This window comes from Grammomys surdaster, unplaced genomic scaffold (assembly GCF_004785775.1).
Source record: "Grammomys surdaster isolate TR1022 unplaced genomic scaffold, NIH_TR_1.0 170, whole genome shotgun sequence".
NCBI classification, from domain to species: domain Eukaryota; kingdom Metazoa; phylum Chordata; class Mammalia; order Rodentia; family Muridae; genus Grammomys; species Grammomys surdaster.
The window spans coordinates 22,270,539-22,291,044 of record NW_021604618.1 but is presented as its reverse complement, the minus strand read 5'-3'; the positions used below and the strand labels follow the sequence as shown (position 1 = coordinate 22,291,044).

General features: G+C 37.1%; 1 protein-coding gene across 9 annotated transcripts in view; it reads right to left on the bottom strand.

Annotated features, from left to right (window-relative positions):
- Positions 1–20,506, bottom strand: part of Mga (MAX dimerization protein MGA) — an 88,221-nt gene that overhangs the window by 40,689 nt on the left and 27,026 nt on the right. For all 9 annotated transcript variants that reach the window (XM_028766895.1, XM_028766893.1, XM_028766894.1 and 6 more), the window contains exons 2-8: positions 17,384–18,511; positions 7,091–8,033; positions 4,755–4,833; positions 4,547–4,642; positions 2,874–3,005; positions 2,520–2,624; positions 502–1,163 (exon numbers count right to left, since the gene is read on the bottom strand). In XM_028766895.1, the coding sequence (XP_028622728.1) occupies positions 502–1,163; positions 2,520–2,624; positions 2,874–3,005; positions 4,547–4,642; positions 4,755–4,833; positions 7,091–8,033; positions 17,384–18,444 (3,078 nt within the window). In that variant the 5' untranslated portion in view covers positions 18,445–18,511. The remainder of the gene's footprint in view (positions 1–501; positions 1,164–2,519; positions 2,625–2,873; positions 3,006–4,546; positions 4,643–4,754; positions 4,834–7,090; positions 8,034–17,383; positions 18,512–20,506) is intronic.

Sequence of the window (20,506 nt, the reverse complement as noted above, 5' to 3'; positions counted from 1 at the left end):
GAGAGAGAGAGAGAGAGAGAGAGAGAGAGAGAGAGAGAGAGAGGCATGTACTACCATGCCTAGCTTACCTTGTGTTTTGATAAGTCTCTCACTGAACCTAAACCTCAACATTTTGACTAGACTGGCTAGCCAACAAGATCCACCTATCTCTGTCCTCAACCCCCAAGTGTTGAGAGTTACAGGCATCACACCTGGTTTGTATGTCCATGCTAGGAATCTAAACTCCAGTCCTCATGCTTAGACAGCAAGTAATTCAGTACAGAATTTTTCATTCATTCATTCATCCATCCATCCTGTCTGTCTGTCTCCCTCTACTGGCAGAAGAGAGCTAGACACAAAAGATTAGCTCATAGAGAATAAGTGAAGACATCCCCTGAAGATATCCCCTTAATTGTTACCTAGCTAATTAAAATGCTAAACCCTAACTTATCCACTTCCCAAAGTACCAATGTCTAATTTTTAGCTAAGCGCCAATGTTTACAGGAAATAGAAAATACTTACTTGAGCAGTAAGCAGAGTTGTCAAGGAGACATCTGCTCGCTCTTCAGTAATATAGGTCCTTGGTTTTCCTTCCCAGAGTGCACAGTCTTCCAGGTCCATAAGCTTTACTTGAGATTTTGACAAGCCTGGAGGGCGAGTTCCTTGCTGCTGAAGGTGCTGCTGCTGGGCCTGCCGCAAACTAATCTGCTTTGGAAATGCACTTTCATCTACAGATGGCACAACCAAGTTAGTCACCTGATTATCTGAAGTTGAACTTAAGGAATTCTTGGTAATTTTATCTCCTGGGCTCACATGAGAGCTTTTCTGCTTTGGTGAAACAGGGTATGGTAAAATAGACTTATAAGATGATTTAGTTCGGCCACTGAGTGTTGTCTGTCTGTTCTGAGCCTTTGTTTTTCTAGAGGCAGTGGTTATAGAATGAGGCTTCTTCACAGAGTGAGAGGTAGAAGGGGAAATGGTAGACTGCTTCTTTAGTACACTATCAAGAGTTCGAACATAACTGGTACTCTTGGTGGGTAGCTGGTACACTACTGGAGATGTGGGAGCATTTGAAGAGAAACCCATGCTTGTTTCCATCAATTTGCCTTCATTTTCCAAGTATTCGTCTAGCTTATCACTACAGAAAGCAGAACGGTTTTTCAGTGAAGCCTCTGAATTTGCACCTAGAAAATAAGAAGATACAAGACATTTAAACTTTGAAGGGTCTTAGCTCACTACTTTCTACAGAGTCAGGAGTACTGAGCTATATGCTATTTAAACTTCTCTAAACTGTCCCTATTCAGAAAGAAGAAAAAATAGAAAATCAAGCGAAATGACAGTGTCTCAGATCCAAGCCATCAAACGTTTTCACCTAACTATAGTAACCAGTGATGAGTGAACACATTAACAGCAAAGGGGCGGGGGGATCAAGAAAATGCCAAGGGATTATTTAAGAGACTTGAGTCCCTGGAATCTGAAATATGATGCAAGGAAAGAGAGGAAGCCATAAAAAGGAGAGCATAACCTTTAAGGGTTTTCATTTATTTGGTTTTGTTTTATTTTGAAACAAGTTCTCACTGAGTAGCCCTGGATGTCTTGAATCTGGCTATGTAGAACTAGGTCAGACTTCTTACAATCCTCCTTTATTTGCCTCTGTTTGCCCCCCAAGTGACTGTACTACAATGATGTATCACCATACCTAGCAACATCCTATTTTTAGGAAAGAAAAATATCAGTAAAGATTTAAATATACTGTTGTAAGACTACATACAAACTCAAAGGTAAAGAAGATTTATTTTGGACAAATGATAAACTAAGCTAGTTAGGTTATAAGTAGCAAACAAATCCAGTGAGAAAGGAAAAACAGGTTCATACTTCCAATCAAAAGTTTTAGGTTACAAATTTATTGTGAAGCATCAAACTATCAGAACTATTAGACAGCTCTGAAGGTATATAGTCCTGAAATGATGCTTTTTGTAACTATGTACAACAAAAGTAAACAGTTTTAAAGCTGCAAGGATTACTGGATAGGAGTGGAGCCCCCAAGGTGTGGCTAGGAAGAAAACAAACAGCAGCAAGACACTGTTTTTATGAAAAGGGTAAATGGTTCAATGAGACTGACTTGATTTGAAAGAGGGTCTAACCTCACTACATAACCCTAGCTAGTCTGGAACTTGGTATGTACTCAGAATGGACTCAAACTCACAGAAATACACCTGCCTCTGCCTCCCAAGTGGGATTAAAAGCAAGTACTACTATACCAGGCCAAGACTACATTTTTCATATTTGTAGAATTTATAAGTAAAACAAACACTAATGACTAGCCAGGCTTGGTGGCATATTCCTGTAGTCCAACACTTGGGAGGCTGAATAGGAGGACTGGGAGCTCAAGGCCAGCATTCTACATTCAATGAGACTGCATTTTAAAATAGAAAAGGAATTGGGCTTGAGCTGAGTAGGAAAGTGCTAGAGAAGCTGTTTGAACTTCTCTGAATCTGGGGTACTACCAAACAAAACAAAACAAACAAACATCTAGTTACCTTCATTCCTAGATGCAGAAGCATTATGAAATTTTCCTCTCCATCCCTTGATCTTGGTAAAGTCATTGGTCTTCCCTGTCCTAGAAACAAAAGGAAACCCAGCATCTATAAAAGAAAAAGCAAAAGAAATGACCAAAGTTCTAGTCAGCCAATATATGTCAAATTACTCTTTCTCTACTATGAATGCATCTATGTATTAATTCTATGCCAAGAAATGAAAGATTTACTCTCTAAATATCCTAAATTGGAAAATAAAAGTAATGTTTTAAAATTTATACTACAAATAACCTAAACATTAAAGCATTCAAGAAGAAAAATAATGTTCACTTATACAATTGCTACCTACAAACTCACCAGGTGAGGCAGGGTTGGTTCCTGTAACATTCCATTGGGGAAAGCTGGTGGCTGGAGCCAAAGGCAGTTGTACTCCCAAGTATTTAAGATCAATGCTCACTGTTGGATCCACTGAATTCAGTTTTAAGCCCACTACAAGAAAAAAGGACCACGGCCTATATATATTATCTCTCTTTTTCTTTCTTTCTTTTTTTAATAAAACAAAACAAAACTCAAGAGTTATTTTTAAAATGGCAAAAAGCAAAAATTATTCAGTAACCACTAACAGCTTCACTTAAATTCTTATGATATTACATATTACCTACCCCTGAATGCGGGCAAAATACTAAAGTGCATAGAAACAAATTGTCAATAAGCTAAGCTAAAAGAGAATAGAAGCAAAATCCTCTCAAGCAAATAATGAAGATAAAAGCATGCCTTGTCAATTGTTTCATCAAAATCTTGATTATAGCCTTGTGAGAACCTAATCAAAGGACACAATTAAGCCATTCTCAGACTGCAAATACATAGAAAATATAAAACATAAATACATTTTGCTTTAGGTAACCAAATTTGTAGTAATTCTTTAACAGCATAAAAATAAATAAAGAAAAATCCCATTTTTTTATTATTTAGCCCAAGGTTCTGAGGCCTTCTAGGGTCTCTAATAAAAATTTGCTGCCGAGCAGTGGTGGCGAATGTCTTTAATCCCAGCACTTGGGAGGCAGAGGCAGGTGGATTTCTGAGTTGGAGGCCAGCCTGGTCTACCGAGTGAGTTCCAGGACAGCCAGGGCTACACAGAGAAACCCTGTCTCAAAAAACCAAACAAACAAAAAAAAAATTGCCACGGATGGAGTTTCTGATCTGATTATCGTCACTAATTCTCCAGTTATTATCAATGAACCTAAAATGAAAATTACTTACAAATTAAGTGACAATTTTGGGAAAATATTTCACTGAATTAAAAAAAAAAGAGAGGGGCATAGAGAATTTAAAAGTTATATAGAATAGTACTAAAAACAAAAAAGGTTATATATTAAAGTAGGCATGAAAACACTGGAGAAGTCAAGAGGTCTTTCACTGAATCTAGAACATCCCAATTTGGCTATACTGGCTGGACAGCAAGAACCAAGAATCCTGTTTCTATTTTTCCAAGCACCAAGACTGTAGGCATGTGCTGCTATACCCAGCATGTTTATGTGTATGCTGGGGATCAAAGTAAAATATTCATACTCCACATCGAGCACACTTCATCTATTAAGCCATTTCTTCAGGCCCAAGAAAAGTAAGTGTGTGTGTGTGTGTGTGTGTGTGTGTGTGTGTGTGTATTCTTAAATGTTCTTTAAAAAATAAAAGTAGTGCCCAAATCCCAAAGGAAAAAAAAATATCCTTAAGTATAGTCAGAGTTTTAAAAGATGCAAAGTGTTCCCACTTTGAAGAGAAAACACTGCCTTTTACTGTGATACAATATTATTTTTATACAAGCTATTAGAATAAAGAACTAGATGTGTTTTTAAAATTTAAAGAACTTTAGAAGTGGAAAAAATAATAAGCTGTTAATTGACGAGTACTGAAATGAAATCAAGGATGGAAGGGAAAGAGAAAATAAAGGGAGAAATAAGCAAAAAAAGAGGTAGGAAAGAAAAGGGGAAGACAAAATACAAATTGGCTTGTCCACATTTTGAAACTAGTACCTTCTTGAAGAGCAGGATGTATCACTTGCTTATGCCTCAAAGACTTCAAATCTTCTATTAATTCCTTTTCCAACTGGGAAATTCTTGTTCTGCAACCTACTCACAAAACAGTGATGAAATAAAATAATGTACATCAGAGAGAATATTCTACACTTCACTACTACAGCCCGAACAGCAAATTCATCTGAATTTATACTGTTTATAATACCTGGATCATTTGTGGTTGTGGTCTGAAGACTAGATGGTTCTTCTGTTGTCCCATCAACTGCATGAATATCAAGAGCCTCCTATACATTAAAAATAAAACCCAGTTATGTTGCAAATTCTTAAAGGGAATTAAAATTTTGAAAGAAAAAAAAAGGAATAACAATGACGGGTGGCTGGAGGGAGTGCTCAGTAGCTATAGTGTGTGCTGTGCAATCATGAGAAGCTGGTTTATCCCTAGTATCCATGTAAAAGCTGGGTATAGCATCACTTTTCTGTAACTCCTGGTGGTGTTTAGGATGAAGGAAGAGACTCTGAAGCCCACTGGCTAGCCTTGCCAATCAGTGAGCTCCAGGTTCAGTGAAGATACCCTGTCTCAAAGAATAAGACTGAGAGAACAAAGAAGAAGGTTCCAACCTCTGGCCTCTGCACACACTCACACAGGTATATACACTGACATCAAAGTATATGCATATATGTCACTCATATAAGAATATTTTAAAATTAATAATAAAGGACTAAGAATATGAAATACCATCTTTTAGCAATTGCTCCGAATTCATAGAACTTAAGAGTAACTGTTCTCACATTCTTTGGGGTTTCTTGTCTTTTTGTTTTGTTGGCACTTTTTCATGTACTCCAAGCTGGCCTCAAGCTCATTAAGAAGCAGGGAGTGGCAGTCATTTCCTGACCATGCAGCCTTTCTACCTACCTCCTAAGTGCTACAACTGCAAGCATTCAACACCACATCCAATGTAATGCACATTTAATTATTTTCTACAGTATTAGAATTCTGCTAACTTTAATCATAAGAGTCTAAAAAAGAAAGGTAGTCTAGTGGTAGAACACTTGCATCATCATCATCATCATCATCATCATCATCATCATTATTATTATTATTATTATATAAGGCCCTGGGTTTAATCTCCAGTGCTGTTGTCTCCACTGCTGCTACAAACACAGAGGATGGGGTGGAAATAGGGGGTTCAGAGACAAAAGATGAAGAGGAGGCAAAAAGAGGTGAAAGAGGGAAGGAAGAGGAGAAACACCAACACCACCAGGAAAACACAAAAGCAAAAGCCAAACTCTTGACGGTGACCTGTTATCTCAGCATTTGGCAAGCTGAGGCAAGAGAATTCAAAGTTCAAGGCCATCCTGGGCATATAATGAGAATATCTCAAAAGACAAACAAACACCCTAAACATGAATAGAATCTTATACACAACCAATATTAAACTACACTTACACACAATCTACATGCTCATATCTCAGAGCCTACATAAAGCTTTCTCAATAGCAGAGAAAGAAAAAGACCAGGTAGAAAAAGACACATCCAACATCTATAGTCAACTTAGAAACGTTAGATTCCTTTAAAAAATCTGCATGAAAAGTAATATGCATGTAGAATGAGAGGAGCACAAACCAAAATCTATTGGTAAGGATGCTAGCTGGTACTGAGCTGGGCATGGTGGCATACGCCTTTAGCCCAGCTCTCAGAAGAAACAGCAGATGGATCCCTGAGTTCAAGGTTAGTCTAATCTACAGAGTACATATAGCTAGGGCCATGTAAAGAGACCTTATCTCAAAATAAAGATACGCTAGTATATTGGTTCTCCAATACTCTACAATTACTTATTATAGTGTAGAGGAAATGAAGTTATCTCAGAAAAAAAAAAAATTCAGTGAACTTTTCGTGTATTGTTAAGCTTTGAAGACTGCAACAATGAAAATTTCAAGTTCAATTTTCCAACACTGATGTTATTATAGCTCACAAGTGGCTGCAACTCTAGTAGCTCCAGGGCAACCTGACACCTCTGGCTTCTTCAGTCACCTGCACTCACATACACATACACCCATACATACATAAATCCCCCCCATTCCTTTCCCCTTTCTTTCTTCCCTCCCTCCCTCCCTTCCTATCTCTCTCTCTTATTATATATAAGTACACAGTAGCTGTCTTCAGACACCCCATAAGAGGGCATCAGAACTCATTACAGACGGTTGTGAGCCACCATGTGGTTGCTGGGATTTGAACTCATAACCTCCAGAAGAGCAGTCAGTGCTCTTAACCGTTGAGCCATCTCACCAGCCCACATAAATCTTTTTTAATCAGATAAACATATTAAACAAATTATAGAGTGAGATCTACACAAAGGTACATATTTCAAAGTAAGTATCTTAAGAGGTGATTACTAAAAAAAAAAGAGGTGATTACTATTAACTAAACCAAATGTTAACACTCACTCCATGTCCCCAAACATACTCACAAATTTTAAGCCAATTTTCAATTCAAAACTGATTAACACACCTTAAAAAGAAAGCTGATCATTACAATCGTACCTTTGATTCAAAGGAAACAAAGAGCACACCATCCACATCTTCTAGATCAGGCTTCACATCAGGAAAGGTACTTCCAGGGCCTACAGGAATATTCTTTGCAGCAGTTAAAGATTTTCCCGTGTTTTTAGGTGGTCGCCCTCCCTTAGAGAGTCTCAGCTTTCTTGGCCTTCCTCTTTTCCCAGGAGTATTTGGAGAGGCACTCTGACTAGCAGTCACAGTCTTTGAGGGCATTGCCATTTTAAGCATTGTTGTTCGCTTTTTGCCTAAGTCCTCTTTTCCTGAAAATGAGTCTCCAGTTGATCCTTTTGAACTGTCGTGTATTCTTTCTGTGCTACTGTTGTCAAATATGTCAGGATAGTTCCAATGAGGCTCTTTAAGTAGAGTATATTTTTGTACCATTTTAAGATCTGATGAATGTTTTCTGAGACTATTTTCTGAATCCTTGCTTAAGCAAAAGCCAGTCCCATCAGAATTTTCAATATACGCAGGCAAATATTCTAATTCTGCCAACACAGATTTATCTTTTCGAGATGTGGAGAGCACATTATCAGGCAATTCAGAAATTTTCACTGTCCTTTTCGTGACAGCACAGGGCTCTAGATAAACTACTGGCATTTTCTCAGCATCTAACTTAAACATTTTAGCTTTGGCAACACCTGGGCTATCTGGTAGCCATTTATAAGATGGATGGTCAGCTTCCAAATTACCAACTTTATTGTGCCTCTTAAGTTGTTTCTCTAGTATAGGATCGTCATCGCTGTTTGAGTATACATCTGTTTCTTCATCTGACTCTTCTTGTTTCACTGTAATCCCTTCTGGGCATTCACCAAGTTCATAATCATAATCATCTAGAGGTTCCTCTTTAATGACGACATTAAAGTTTCCATTTGGGTTTAATGGTGAGGAAATCTGGGAATCATCTTCAAAACTGTTCACAATATGACTAGAGAGGTAGAAGAAGATAAAAAGTACAGAACTATACATAAACAAGCCTCAAGGAAGGAAAAACAGTTCTTAAAACCAATATATCCATCAGATTTCATGAGTCATTACTTAAAAATTCTCTATAACTTAACAAAGTGCTCAAAAGTAAATTATCAACATCATTTATTGGTGTTTCACACACACAAAAAAAAAATACAATTCAAGAGCAAAGTTTCAGGGCTGGGAATGTAGTTGAACTGGTAGAATGCTTGCCTAGAACACAAAAGTCCTAAATTCAATCTCCATCACTACATAAACTAACCCCACTTATACAAATAAAACATAGAAAAAGAATATAGTTTACCCTTACCATTAAATTAAAATGCAGAGTACCTTATAAAATATGTTTGCCTTTAGATATTGATCACATATACAGAACTCCATACTAAAAGTCAGTTAAAACCAACCAAAAATTAACTCTTTAAACAAGCAAGCAGTCTATCATAACCAGGAATTACAATAAATTAATGTGCTTTCAAACTGCTGGTTCTTTTCTGCATTTCAGATTAAAAAAAAAAAAAAAACTAATACAAAACTTAACATCTTAACCAATTCATTATAGCAGCCTTCTTCGCATACTCACATTACTACCAAAACATTTTCAATTTTTCAAATTAAAAAACTCACTTTCAAGGAATAAGTGTGTGGCTCAGTAATAGAATGCCTGCCCAATAAGTTTAAGGTCCTAGGTTCAATTTCAGCACCCTTCTTATCCCCCATGAAAACATGAAGACATGTTTTCAATGTGAAGAATTTGCCACAGCAGCTATGGCATTTGTGGGAGTGGTGATGGTGCATGTCTTTTACCCCCAGCACTCAAGAGACAGGTGGACCTGAGGTGAGGCCTGCCTAGTCTTCATAAAAAAATCCATGCCCATGTGGGCTACACAGTGAGACTCTGAGGGAGGGAAAAAGATTTTGCCACAAACTTCCAAAATAAAAGGCTAGGTTATAGCTGGGGGTGCTCCTTAGTCTGTAAAGTACTTGCCGAGTACGTACAAAGCCCTAGGTCAATCCTCAGTACCACATAAATCAAACATAATAGTACATATGGGTCATCTCAGCACTTACAAAGTAAAGACAAAGAGGACAAGAAATTTAAGGTCCAGCCTTTGAGTTGTCTCAGTGGTAAAGAAGTACCTAAGGTTAAAATCTGATAGCTTGAATGGATCTGATCCCTGAGACCAACATGGTGGAAGAAAAAACAACTCCCATTAGTCCTCTGACACATGCACGCACGCACGCACACACGCACGCATACCAACAACCAACCAACCAACCAAATAAAATGTGAAAATAAAACAATTTAAAAAAGATTTGTGAAATTAAAAAAAAAAAAGGTACAAATTTCCTGTGATGCTTTTCTACATACTGTATCATCTATCCTGTGCCTTTTTAGGCTCACTTTAAACAATAATCTACATTAAATTTCATGTACTAAGCCACACAAATCCGCTTTACTGTCTCAAAAAGAATGCAATTCCAACTCTAATATATTTCAATGAAACATTAATGTTTTTCAAAACTTGCTAACTTAATATTCATTGTCTTTATAAAATCCAAATATATTAAATATACATAAACAACTATGTGAACAAAAGTTACTCCTGCAGAACTTATTCAAAAATCTTTCAATGAGTAACTTTCCACTCTGATTAAAAGGAAGATGATAACAGAAAGCTGAGGAAGAACCTAGACTTCAGATTCTCCTGCCTTCATCTCCCTAAGATAGGTTAATTACAGGCATTCATCACCAGTTCTGGCTTTGTGCAGCACTGGGGAATGGAACCCAAGATTCTGTTCATGCTAGCAGAGCATGCTGCCCACTGATATACTTTAAATAGGCAGATTTTATGACATGTGAACATCTTAAAACATTTAAAAAGATCCATTACATGTATGTGTGTGTTTATATGTATTAGAGAAATGGGGGAAGTTTTCCTTTCAAGATCAAACTCAAATTCAAATTAAAAGTGTCAGACTTAGCATCATATGCCTCCATCATGCTGGGCCACCCAGCATGTTAAATATTATATTCTTGTTTCACTTGAGACAGGGTCTTACTATGCATTCCTGGCTGTCCTGAAACCTGTTAGGTAAACCAGACTAGCCTAGAACTCAGAGAGAGAGATCTGCCTAACTTTGTTTCCAGAGCACTAGAATTAAAGGTGTGTGCCCCACACCTGGTCATCTTAAACAAAACAAACAAATAAAAAAAAAACCAAACAATTAGGTTTGGTGGTTCATACTTGTAATCCCTAGCACTCAAGATGCCTATGCAAGAGGATTGCTCCCAGAGTTTCAGGCCATCCTGGGCTACATGGTAAGCTCCAGACCTGCCTGGACTGTCTCAAAAAAACAGGAAAAAAAAAGCGAAGAGGAAAAGAAAGGATGCTAGATTTAACAATTCATCAAGAAGGTTAAACACCTGTAAATATATATGTAAAAACACACATACACACACATACATACATATATATATGCATTGTCTACCCAATTTCATAAAATCAATATTTATATACACAAACAAATAAACCCAGATACAATAATGATGAGCAAAAACTAAAGTACTATAGTATCACCAGTAAATGTAATCCAAACAAAACAATTAAGGAACTGCAGTTAAACTATCAGAGAAAAAGTGAATTTAACACATACATATGAATATTCCACCTAATAGCTCAGAAATACACATGAATCTTTCTCAAAAGATTACATCTTAGAGCATACACATATCTTAACAATTTTATAACTTCTTATATTTTTCTGTATCAAACATAATAAAACTAAGCAGCAATATCAAAGGAATCTACAGAAACTATTCAAATACCAGGAGAATGAACAATACAACTTCCAGTGATCAGGAAGGTCACTAAAGAAAAAAGAGGAAACTTTTTAAACTCACAGAATCAAATAAAAAATGAAAACACACCTTATCAAAATCTTTGGGATACAATAACGTTCTAAGAAGAAATTTTATTGTTACAAGTGTTTATTAATTAAAAAATAATAATTCAAACAGGACATAGTGCTGCATGCCTTTAATTCCAGCAGAGAGTAAGGTGGATCTCTGTGAGTTCTAGCCACCCTAGTCTATACACTGAGTTCCAGGACAGCCAGTGCTATGTAGAGACCCCTGTCATAAAACAAAACAAAACAGAATAGAATTCAATAAGGACAGGCCTCAAGGTCTTAAAAAAAAAAAAACAAGACAAACCCCCAAATCAGCAGATGAAAAGAAATAATAAAGATCAGGGGAGCAATTAATGAGATGGAGATGAAAAGAATTAAAAACAAATAAATAAATCAATAAACCCTTTGCCTACTAACCATAAAGAAAATTCAAACTAATAAAATTAAAGATGAAAAAGGAACATTATAATTAGTAGCAATGAAAACATAAAAATTATTAGAGAATATTATGAAAATTGGAAAATCTAGAAGAAAAGGGTAAATTCCTAGATATATACAGCCTTTCAAAACTACAAGAGGATAGCCCAACTCCAACAGATCTATAGTGAGCAAAAAAACTGAAGCCATATAAAAAGGAACAAGGAAGATGAGACTAATATAGTACCTGTGGATTTCTAGCCAACTTGTAAAGAAAAACCAAAGTGCTTCAAAGTGTTCCAGAAAACAGAAAGGGAAGTAACTAGTGTTACCAAAGGCATTCTACAAATCTAGTAGTACCTTGATTAACAAAGTAACAAAACCAGATAAAGATATAACAAAAACAGGAAACTAAACCAATTTCCCTGATGTCCAAAGATTCAAAAATTCTCAATAAAAAGTTCAATATCACCAGGTATGATGGCATAGCCCTTTAACCCCAGTACTTGAGAGGCAGGGACAGGTGGATCTCTGTGAGTTCAAGGCCAGCTTGGTCTACAGTGTAAGTTCCAGGACAGCCAGGGATACACAGAGAAAGCCCATCTCTAAAAACAAAACAAACACCTATTAATAAAAAGACCTACAGAAACTAGAAATAGAAGTATCACCTCAACATCATAAAGTAACATACAATTTACCTGTGCTAAATGGAAAAAAAAGGCAAAACATTTCCTCTAAAATCAAAAATTAGACAAGTGTCTACTCTGTTCGTTCTTGTCCAAGATAGTGCTTGAAGTCTCAGACAGAATAACAAGACAAGAAAGAAATAAAAAGGATAAAAATAAGAAAGAACAGAGTCAAATTATCACTATTTGCAGATTATGAAACAAATATGTTACAAAGATCAGTAGACTTTCTATTTAGTTATTGTCCCCTGTTCCCCATCCCCACCCTCACCCTGACTCCGTAAGTTCTCACTATGTAGTTCTAGCTGTCTTAGAACTCACTGTGTAGACCAGGCTGGCTTCACACAGATCAGCCTGCCTCTTCCTCACAAATGCTGGAATTAAGGATATGTGTTACCATAACCAGTTTGAATCAGTAGATTTTCTATCTTTAAATGTGCTGAAAAAGAAATCAAGAAAACAACTTCAATCACTGTAGAATTTTTTTTTCCAGAAGAAAAAGGAATAAATCTAAACAAGCCCCTAAACAGCAGGGGCTATAGCTCTTTGGTAAAGCATTTAACCTGGTACTACCTAGCCAAAAGAAAAAAGCCTATAGAGTGGGAGAAAATCAGTATCAAAAGGAAGGAATGGAAAAAGAGGCCAAGAAAGGAGAATAATTTGAGTCTAGGAATTCAAAACCAGCTTAAATATGTTGATCCTAGATTAAAAAAAAAAAAAAAAAAAAAAAAAAGAGGGGATGATGGAGGGGACCAAGGGGTAAAGAATTTGACCAGAAAGATGACTCAGTAGTTAAAAAGCACCAGCTATTCTTATAGAGGACCCATGTTTGACTCCTACCACCTACATTCCAGCTCACAACCTTCTGTAACTCCAGTTCAAATGCTCTCTTCTGCCTCTGTGGGTACTAGGCACCAAGCCAGCCTCCACTAACAAAATTCTATCTCAATAAAAACAGGTCAGATGTATATACTTTAAATCCCAGCCAGTCAGGTGGACCTACTGACTTCCAAGCCACGACTACACAGTAAGACCCTGTCTTTAAAAAACAAAAACAGGGGCTGCAGAAATGGCTCACTATCAGTTAGGAGCACTGGCTTCTCTACAGGACCCAGTTTCAAAAATTTCTAGTACCCACACAGTAGCTCACACCGTTTGTAACTCCAAATTCAGGTGATTCATGGCACCAGGCATACACATGGCACGTGGACACCCACACACGCAAAATACCCATACATATGTTTTTTAAAAACAGAAAGAAAAAGGTATGTGTGTATATGTACTTATATATAAATAATCCAGTCTTTGTTTCAAGTTTATGGCACAGAGCTTCTTAAATACTTGAAATTTTCTGATAATTATCAAAGTATTTCCTAATCAAAGTATTTCATGAGCATACTCCTTACACCTTAGTTTATGCTAGAGTTGACTTCATAGTGTCCGTCAGCACCCCCCCACACACATACACACACACACAGATGGCTTCAATGTCAGCGAGGCTACCAAAAAGATGAGCACTGGTTAGAGAATCAGTACTCTTGAGTAAGTTTAGCCTCTGGGGAGAGCAAAGCCAACAGGAGATCTTGTAGAACATTTCCCGAGTTCTGTGAATGAGTTTAGCAAGTTAAGTGAATATAAGGGAGATTGCAATCTCCTGATTACTATCAAAAAAGGTGGCCTGGGGCCAGTTTCTGAAATAAGGACAACCCTTTTTTTTTTTTTTTTTAAATAGGCTCAAACTTGTAGGCCTAACACTAAAAGTTGTTTAAAAAAAAAAAAAAAAAAAAGAACTATAATATACATGAGCCAGGCATTGGTGGTGGATGCCTTTAATCCCAGCACTTGGGAGGCAGAGGCAGGTGGATTTCTGAGTTCCAGGACAGCCTGGTCTACTGAGTGAGTTCCAGGACAGCCAGGGCTACACAGAGAAACCCTGTCTTGTAAAACAAACAAACAAACAAAAAAAAAACCCCAACAACAACAAAAATATATCATACATGGTTGAAACAAGATATACTAAGGCCCCTTGTCCTCAATTTTACTTTCCTCATTTTCAGTTGCCTGGTGGTTAGCCAAGGTACAGAAATAAGTAAATTAGTAAATTTATTATAATTGTATTTTGTTATTACTGTTAATCTCTTACTGTGTTAGTTAACATGTACACAGAAAAGAACATAGCCGATATGAAGCTAATTTAGCACCATCTGTAGTAGTTTCACAATAGTCTAGGTCTTGAATTTATCCTCTAGAATAGTAAGACCCTATCTTTAAGGGCAGGGTGGACAATAGGAAATACAAACTAGTTGGGAGCCGACAATGACTAATTTTAGAAAAAGGCCCTACAACAATGGTGGACTATGCAATAGGACCATAGTCTAGCAGTTGGAACTATAAAGCTCTATTAATTAAAACAATGTATTTTTTACCTTAAAGAAGAAAACAACGACCAAGAGTCTCCATATATAATCTCCTAAGTGGCCGAAAATTCTCAGTCATCAGAAAAATAAAAACTGAAATCATAATGCTCCCACCTTTAACAAGTTCTACACAATATAACATGGTAAGCTAGACCTAGAGCAACTAGGCAGGTGGGTGAGGAGATGGGGAGAGAGAACACTTAAAACAATTATTCTGAAAGACAAGGTCTTATTTCTTTCAATCTGACCTCAAATTTGATATATAGGTAAAAATGGCCTTGTACTTCTAATCTTTTTTTCTTCCTTCCTTTCTTAAGTGCTGGGATTACAAACATGCTACCATGAGCAGTTTTTATGTGGTATTGGAAATCAAATCTTCCTCGTGGCCTATGGTAGGCAGGCACTCTACCAAAGAGGTCCATCTAAAGTCCTAAAATACAGTTAAATTATCGACAGGTGTTTGCAATATCTATATGTTCTTAAATTAGGCATGATAATAGGTTAAAAACAAAAACTATACAATAGAATTACAACAACAGACTATAATAAAGGTGAATGAATTATCCCATTCTCTCAAAGTATTTTATTATGCCAAACTCACCTTTCTTGTGATGAAGAACAAAATGCCTATATGATGATATACATGAGGTAAATAACACAGATACTGTGCCAATAGCATGAGAATAATATATAAAGACTAACCAAATGCAACAACTAAAATACTTTTACAATGCCCTCTCTTATTTGACAGAGATACTAAGTAACTAGTGGACAAATACCATATACAGCATGGATATCCTGAGCACAGGGATGCAAATCTCATACAAGAAAAAACAGGACAACAAGGAATTTCATCAATTTCAGAAGTATATACCTTAAAATCTTACAGACCTTTTTTAGAAAGAAGGGCAATACTACCTATTACTCAAACTCTGAACATGCTAAATAGGCATTCTACCATGGAGCTACAATCTTCACCAAAGAACTTTCTAATAAATGTTTTAAAGTCCTTTTTATTTCTTTAGTAGTTAAATAAAGGGGTGGTAAGAGACAAATCTGTTTTTTTTTTTTTTAAAACAAGTCTGGGCCGGGCAGTGGTAATGGCACACGTTTTCAATCCCAGTACTTGGGAGGCAGAGGCAGGTACGTATCTATGACTTCCAGGCCAGGCTGGTCTATAGAAAGAGTATCAGGACAGCTGTGACTACACGGAGAAACCCTGTCCCCTGTCTTGAAAAAGTTAAAAAAGAAAAGAAAAAAAGGTATATGAGTGGTTAGAGAGATGGTTCAGTGGTTACAAGCCCTTGCTGCTCTTTCAGTGAATCCATATCATGTTGCTCAAAAATACCTGTGACTCCAGTTCAAGGGATCTATCCTCTCCTGGCCTCCACAGGTGCCAACACACATATATAATATACAGATATACATGCATTCATATCAAAAAATAAATAAAAATCTTTAAGTCAAGCATGGTGGTGCATATCTTTAATACCAGCATTCAAGAAGTAGAGGCAGGCAGATCTCTGTCAGTTCAAAGCCAGCTTGTCTACATAGCAAGTTTCAGGCTAGCCAAGATAGTGAAATCTCCCCCCCTCAAAAAAAAAAAAAAAAAAAAAAAAAACCAACAAAAAAATTTGAGAATAAAAAGAAGCAAAAAAATAAAAGAATAAAAAGAGAACCAAACTGGGCTGGAGAGATGGCTTAGTGGTTAAGAAAAGTGACTGCTCTTTCAGAGGTCCTGAATTATAATTCCTAACAACCACATGGTGGCTCACAACCATCTGTAATAGGATCCAATACCCTCTTCTGGTGTGTCTGAAGACAGCTACAATGTACTCATATACATAAAATAAATCTGGAGGTGGGGAGAGAGAGAGAGAGCTGGAGAATCACTGGATACATATCTGTAATCCCAGTGGCTAGGAAGAAACAGAAGGATCCTGAGTTTGGGCCTAACCAGGGCTAAATATAGCAAGCTCCAAGCAGGCTAGGCTATACACTGAAACCTTGACCAAAAGAAAGTTTAGAATGGAAGTATATGTACACACACATATTCTCCGCCCCCCCTTTCTCTCTCTCTGTGGATATTACTCAATCTCTTTTTCAGCAGTACTTATCTGTACATACAGAGTACTAAAACGAAGTATCAGTATATAATATAAAATGTACAAAAGTTGAGTACTTCTTACCTGAACTGCTTGGTACTACAAGTATTCCAGGTTTGGGGGATTTTTCTTTTTAACACAAAGGTTTAATTATATAAAATGAATTTATTTTTTAGAAAATACATTATGGCATTTTCACAGATAACAATTTTCAAATTGTATTTTATCTGGGCCATTTATGAGTGAAGATGAACTTAAAGCAATAAATTCAGTTTATGAGTACATCCTATGCCTTAATTGGATAAACTGTTTCAGTTATAACTTAAGTTTTTACTTCTTTTCCACAAATAATCATGAATTGTCTACATGTGCTAACAAGGATCAAGCCACAAATAAATAAAAACTTCCTGTATTGATAAATTATCCAATCTGTCTACAATTGTAGATCCTGAACCCAGTGCATATTCATCACAGAAAAATAAGCTGTCACATCAAAGAATTAAAAGCAAGTATGGTTTACTTTATAACAACTTGATATTAATCAACATCTACAGCATTCAGAACCAATGAATTCCAAAATCTGGCCCATCTCAAATCTTTTTATCTCTTACCGAAAAAACTATTACCCAACCAGAGAGGTAATCAGTGGGTAAAGGTGCAGAATTTGATGTCCCAAAGCCACATAAACATCAATTCTCTAAAGTTGTCCTTTGACCTACAAACATGCACACACACTAAATAAATGTAAGTTTAAAAAAATGTATGACTTACCTTTCAGAAATTTCATGTTTCAACTGAGGAACTTCATGTGTCGAATCAGTATTCACAAATCCAAGAAAGTCTTGTTTTGCATTATGGGGAGCCTTCTCTAAACCTAGGCTTGATGTTTCATGACTCCTTAACACCGGATCAAAATCATCTGAATGAATCTCTGATCCCTCACCTTCTGTAAGGCGAACACGATGACCAGGAGAACTAGAAACACTATTCCCTTCTTGATCAGAGCTATTCCTTTGTTTTCCATCTCTCTGAGGCTTACTACTCAACCCATCATCCCGAAAGCCTTTGGCAAACGGATTGTAATCTATTTTCAACTGGGTAATCTGAATGTTCTGATAAGCTGTTACTGCAAAGAATTCAGTCTGGGGGAAAGTAAAAGTATGAACACCAGGGCCATTTAACTGTATCACTTCTGTAGCCTTTTCTGCAGGCACCAAATGAAGCCTTGGCAGGTAACGATGCATAGAGTGCAAGATAATATGTCCTTCCTGGTCCAGTGTATTGTTGGTAAGTTTGAGTTTATAGAAAGATACTGGTTGATGCATCCAATAATGACCTGTAGAAGGAGATTCTGGATGAATGAAAACTCTCCCCAAAATATGGGGTTCAGCCTTCCCACTGGGTTCCCACCAACGACCATTCCACTTATACCGATGGCTATCCACGGGAGATATGTCCATTACAAGGATATACTTTAAATTTGAATCTAAGCCTGTTATCCAATATCGACAATAAGGAAACATGCGTCTTCCCTGTTTGGTCAGAATCATCTCTGTGCTTCGATTATGGAACTCATTCCACATACTATTGTTATCAAGGGTAACAGTGATTTTTCCCACAGTACAATCAGCCGGAAGGCAAATTTTCTCTTTAGATTTTCCTGGTGATGACTCCTTACTCAACAAAGCACGAGCATCTCTATTAGTAACCAAAATTCCTTGATCATTTTTGCCATTTCCTGGCTGTTTTAGGATGACAAAGAAGGTAGGTGCTGCTCCTGTTACTGTCCCTCCATCTTGATTGGTCAATATGATTTGCTGTTTCTCTTCCATGATTCCAGTGAGAAATTCAGTAGTAAGAAAACTGTAGTCAATACATAGTTACAAATGCTTTCTCATCCTAAAAACAAAACAAAACAAAAAAGAACAAAAAAACCTTTAGTCAACTCAGAATTTTTCTAACAAAAATACAACTGTTAGGGATGGAACTGCAACTCATTTGGTAGAGATCTGCCTAGCACACATGAAGCCCTGGGTCCAAATTTCCAGCCCTACATAAACCAGGAGTAGTTGCTTAGACCTGTACTGTAAGCACTTGGGAGAAAGAGCACAAGCTGAAAGTCAGTCAGTGATATAGCCAAAGATAAACTTGCCCATGCTCAGTAAATAATCACCTACCCGTGCTCATGCAAGCAACCCTACTTAAACTTAGTAGAGGCCAGAGAGATGGCTTAGTAGGTCAGGCAAGCCAACTGATCTGAGTTCAATTCCTGAACCTTACAAAAAAAGTGAATAAAGAGGATTGATTTTCAAAACCTATCCTTTGACCTCAATGTTCATTAGGTGACACGCAGACCCACACAAGCACATACTAAAAATTTATCTAAAACCTTTAAACTCACTAAGACACACACAAAGAATATTAATATATTGAAAAAATAGGTTTCAACTGGAGAGCTGAAGAGAGAGAAGAAATGAGGGTAATGAGAAGTAGGGATGTAATCCAATGCAAGATACAAGCATGAAATTGCCAAAAAAATAATTAAGAAGTTCAAGAGAATCCAGATCACCCTTGGATACATGAGAACCTGCCACAGGTGGGGAAAAAAAAAAATCACCGATCATGTTATCCAAAATATTCCTAATTCTCTTAAGACACAGCTTATGCCGGGTGGTGGCGCACGCCTTTAATCCCAGCACTTGGGAGACAGAGGCAGGCGGATTTCTGAGTTCGAGGCCAGCCTGGTCTACAGAGTGAGTTCCAGGACAGCCAGGGCTATACAGAGAAACCCTGTCTCGAAAATCCAAAAAAAAAAAAAAAAAAAAGACACAGCTTATAGCCTTTTAATCACTGTAAAGGTATTTGTACTGTTATCCCTAATCATTCTTTTGAAAAAAATTAGAGAGTAGGAGTGGGGAGACAGTTTCTTAAGACAGAATTATAGCCTTAATATGTAGATCAACCTAGCCTAAAAACTTACAGCAATCTTCCTGTGTCTGACTCTCAAGTGCTGGGATTAAAGGTCACTACACCCAATTACCCTAATCATTTCTATCACCTTTAAACTAATTTTAATCAATCTAACTAGCTAAGAGTTATTCATATTCTGTCTCTCCAAAAACAAACAAAAAACATTAGTAACAATCCCATAATATTACACAAACTAAAATTATGTATTTATTTTAGAAAACTATATAAACTGTGTGTAGTACTCAAGATGTAATCATACAGATTAGAAGGCTAAGGCAGGAAGATTACTTAAAGGTCAGGACCAGTTTAGGCTACATAGTCAGTCAGAGAGGCTCTTGGGTACTAGAGACAAAATTTCTAGTGTTCACATTTAAGTGCTTTATCCACTGAGTCATCTCTCCAGGTTCTGGTGCACTTAAAACTACACATTTTATTTTAGGTGAAGTATAGCTCAAAAATTACAAATAGCAGGGTATGATGGAACATGCTTTTAATCTCATAACTTGGGAAGCAGAGGCAGGAGGATCTCTATGAGTTCCAGACCATCCTAATCTGCACAGAGAATTAGTTCCAAGACTGCCAGGACAAAACAGACCCTGTCCATCACCCCCCCCCCCAAGTTATAAATAGCCAGGCTTGAAGGCTCACACCCATTAAGCTATCAGAAAGCTGCTGAGGCAAAAGGATTGCCATGAGTTGAGACTGACTAAAGGGGTGGTGAAGTGTTACAGCTCTAAAGGGAGAAGTATGTGGCAGTAGCTAAGGAATACCACAAGGTCACACCACACAACAAACCTCACCTAAGAGATTTGTTGGGAAAGACACAGTCAGATGGCTGCCTTGGCTTGGGTGGGAAACTGCAAAAAAACTGAGCAGGAGGCAGGCTTTATATAGGGTTTCTTGGGAGAGGAGCTTTCCAGGGTG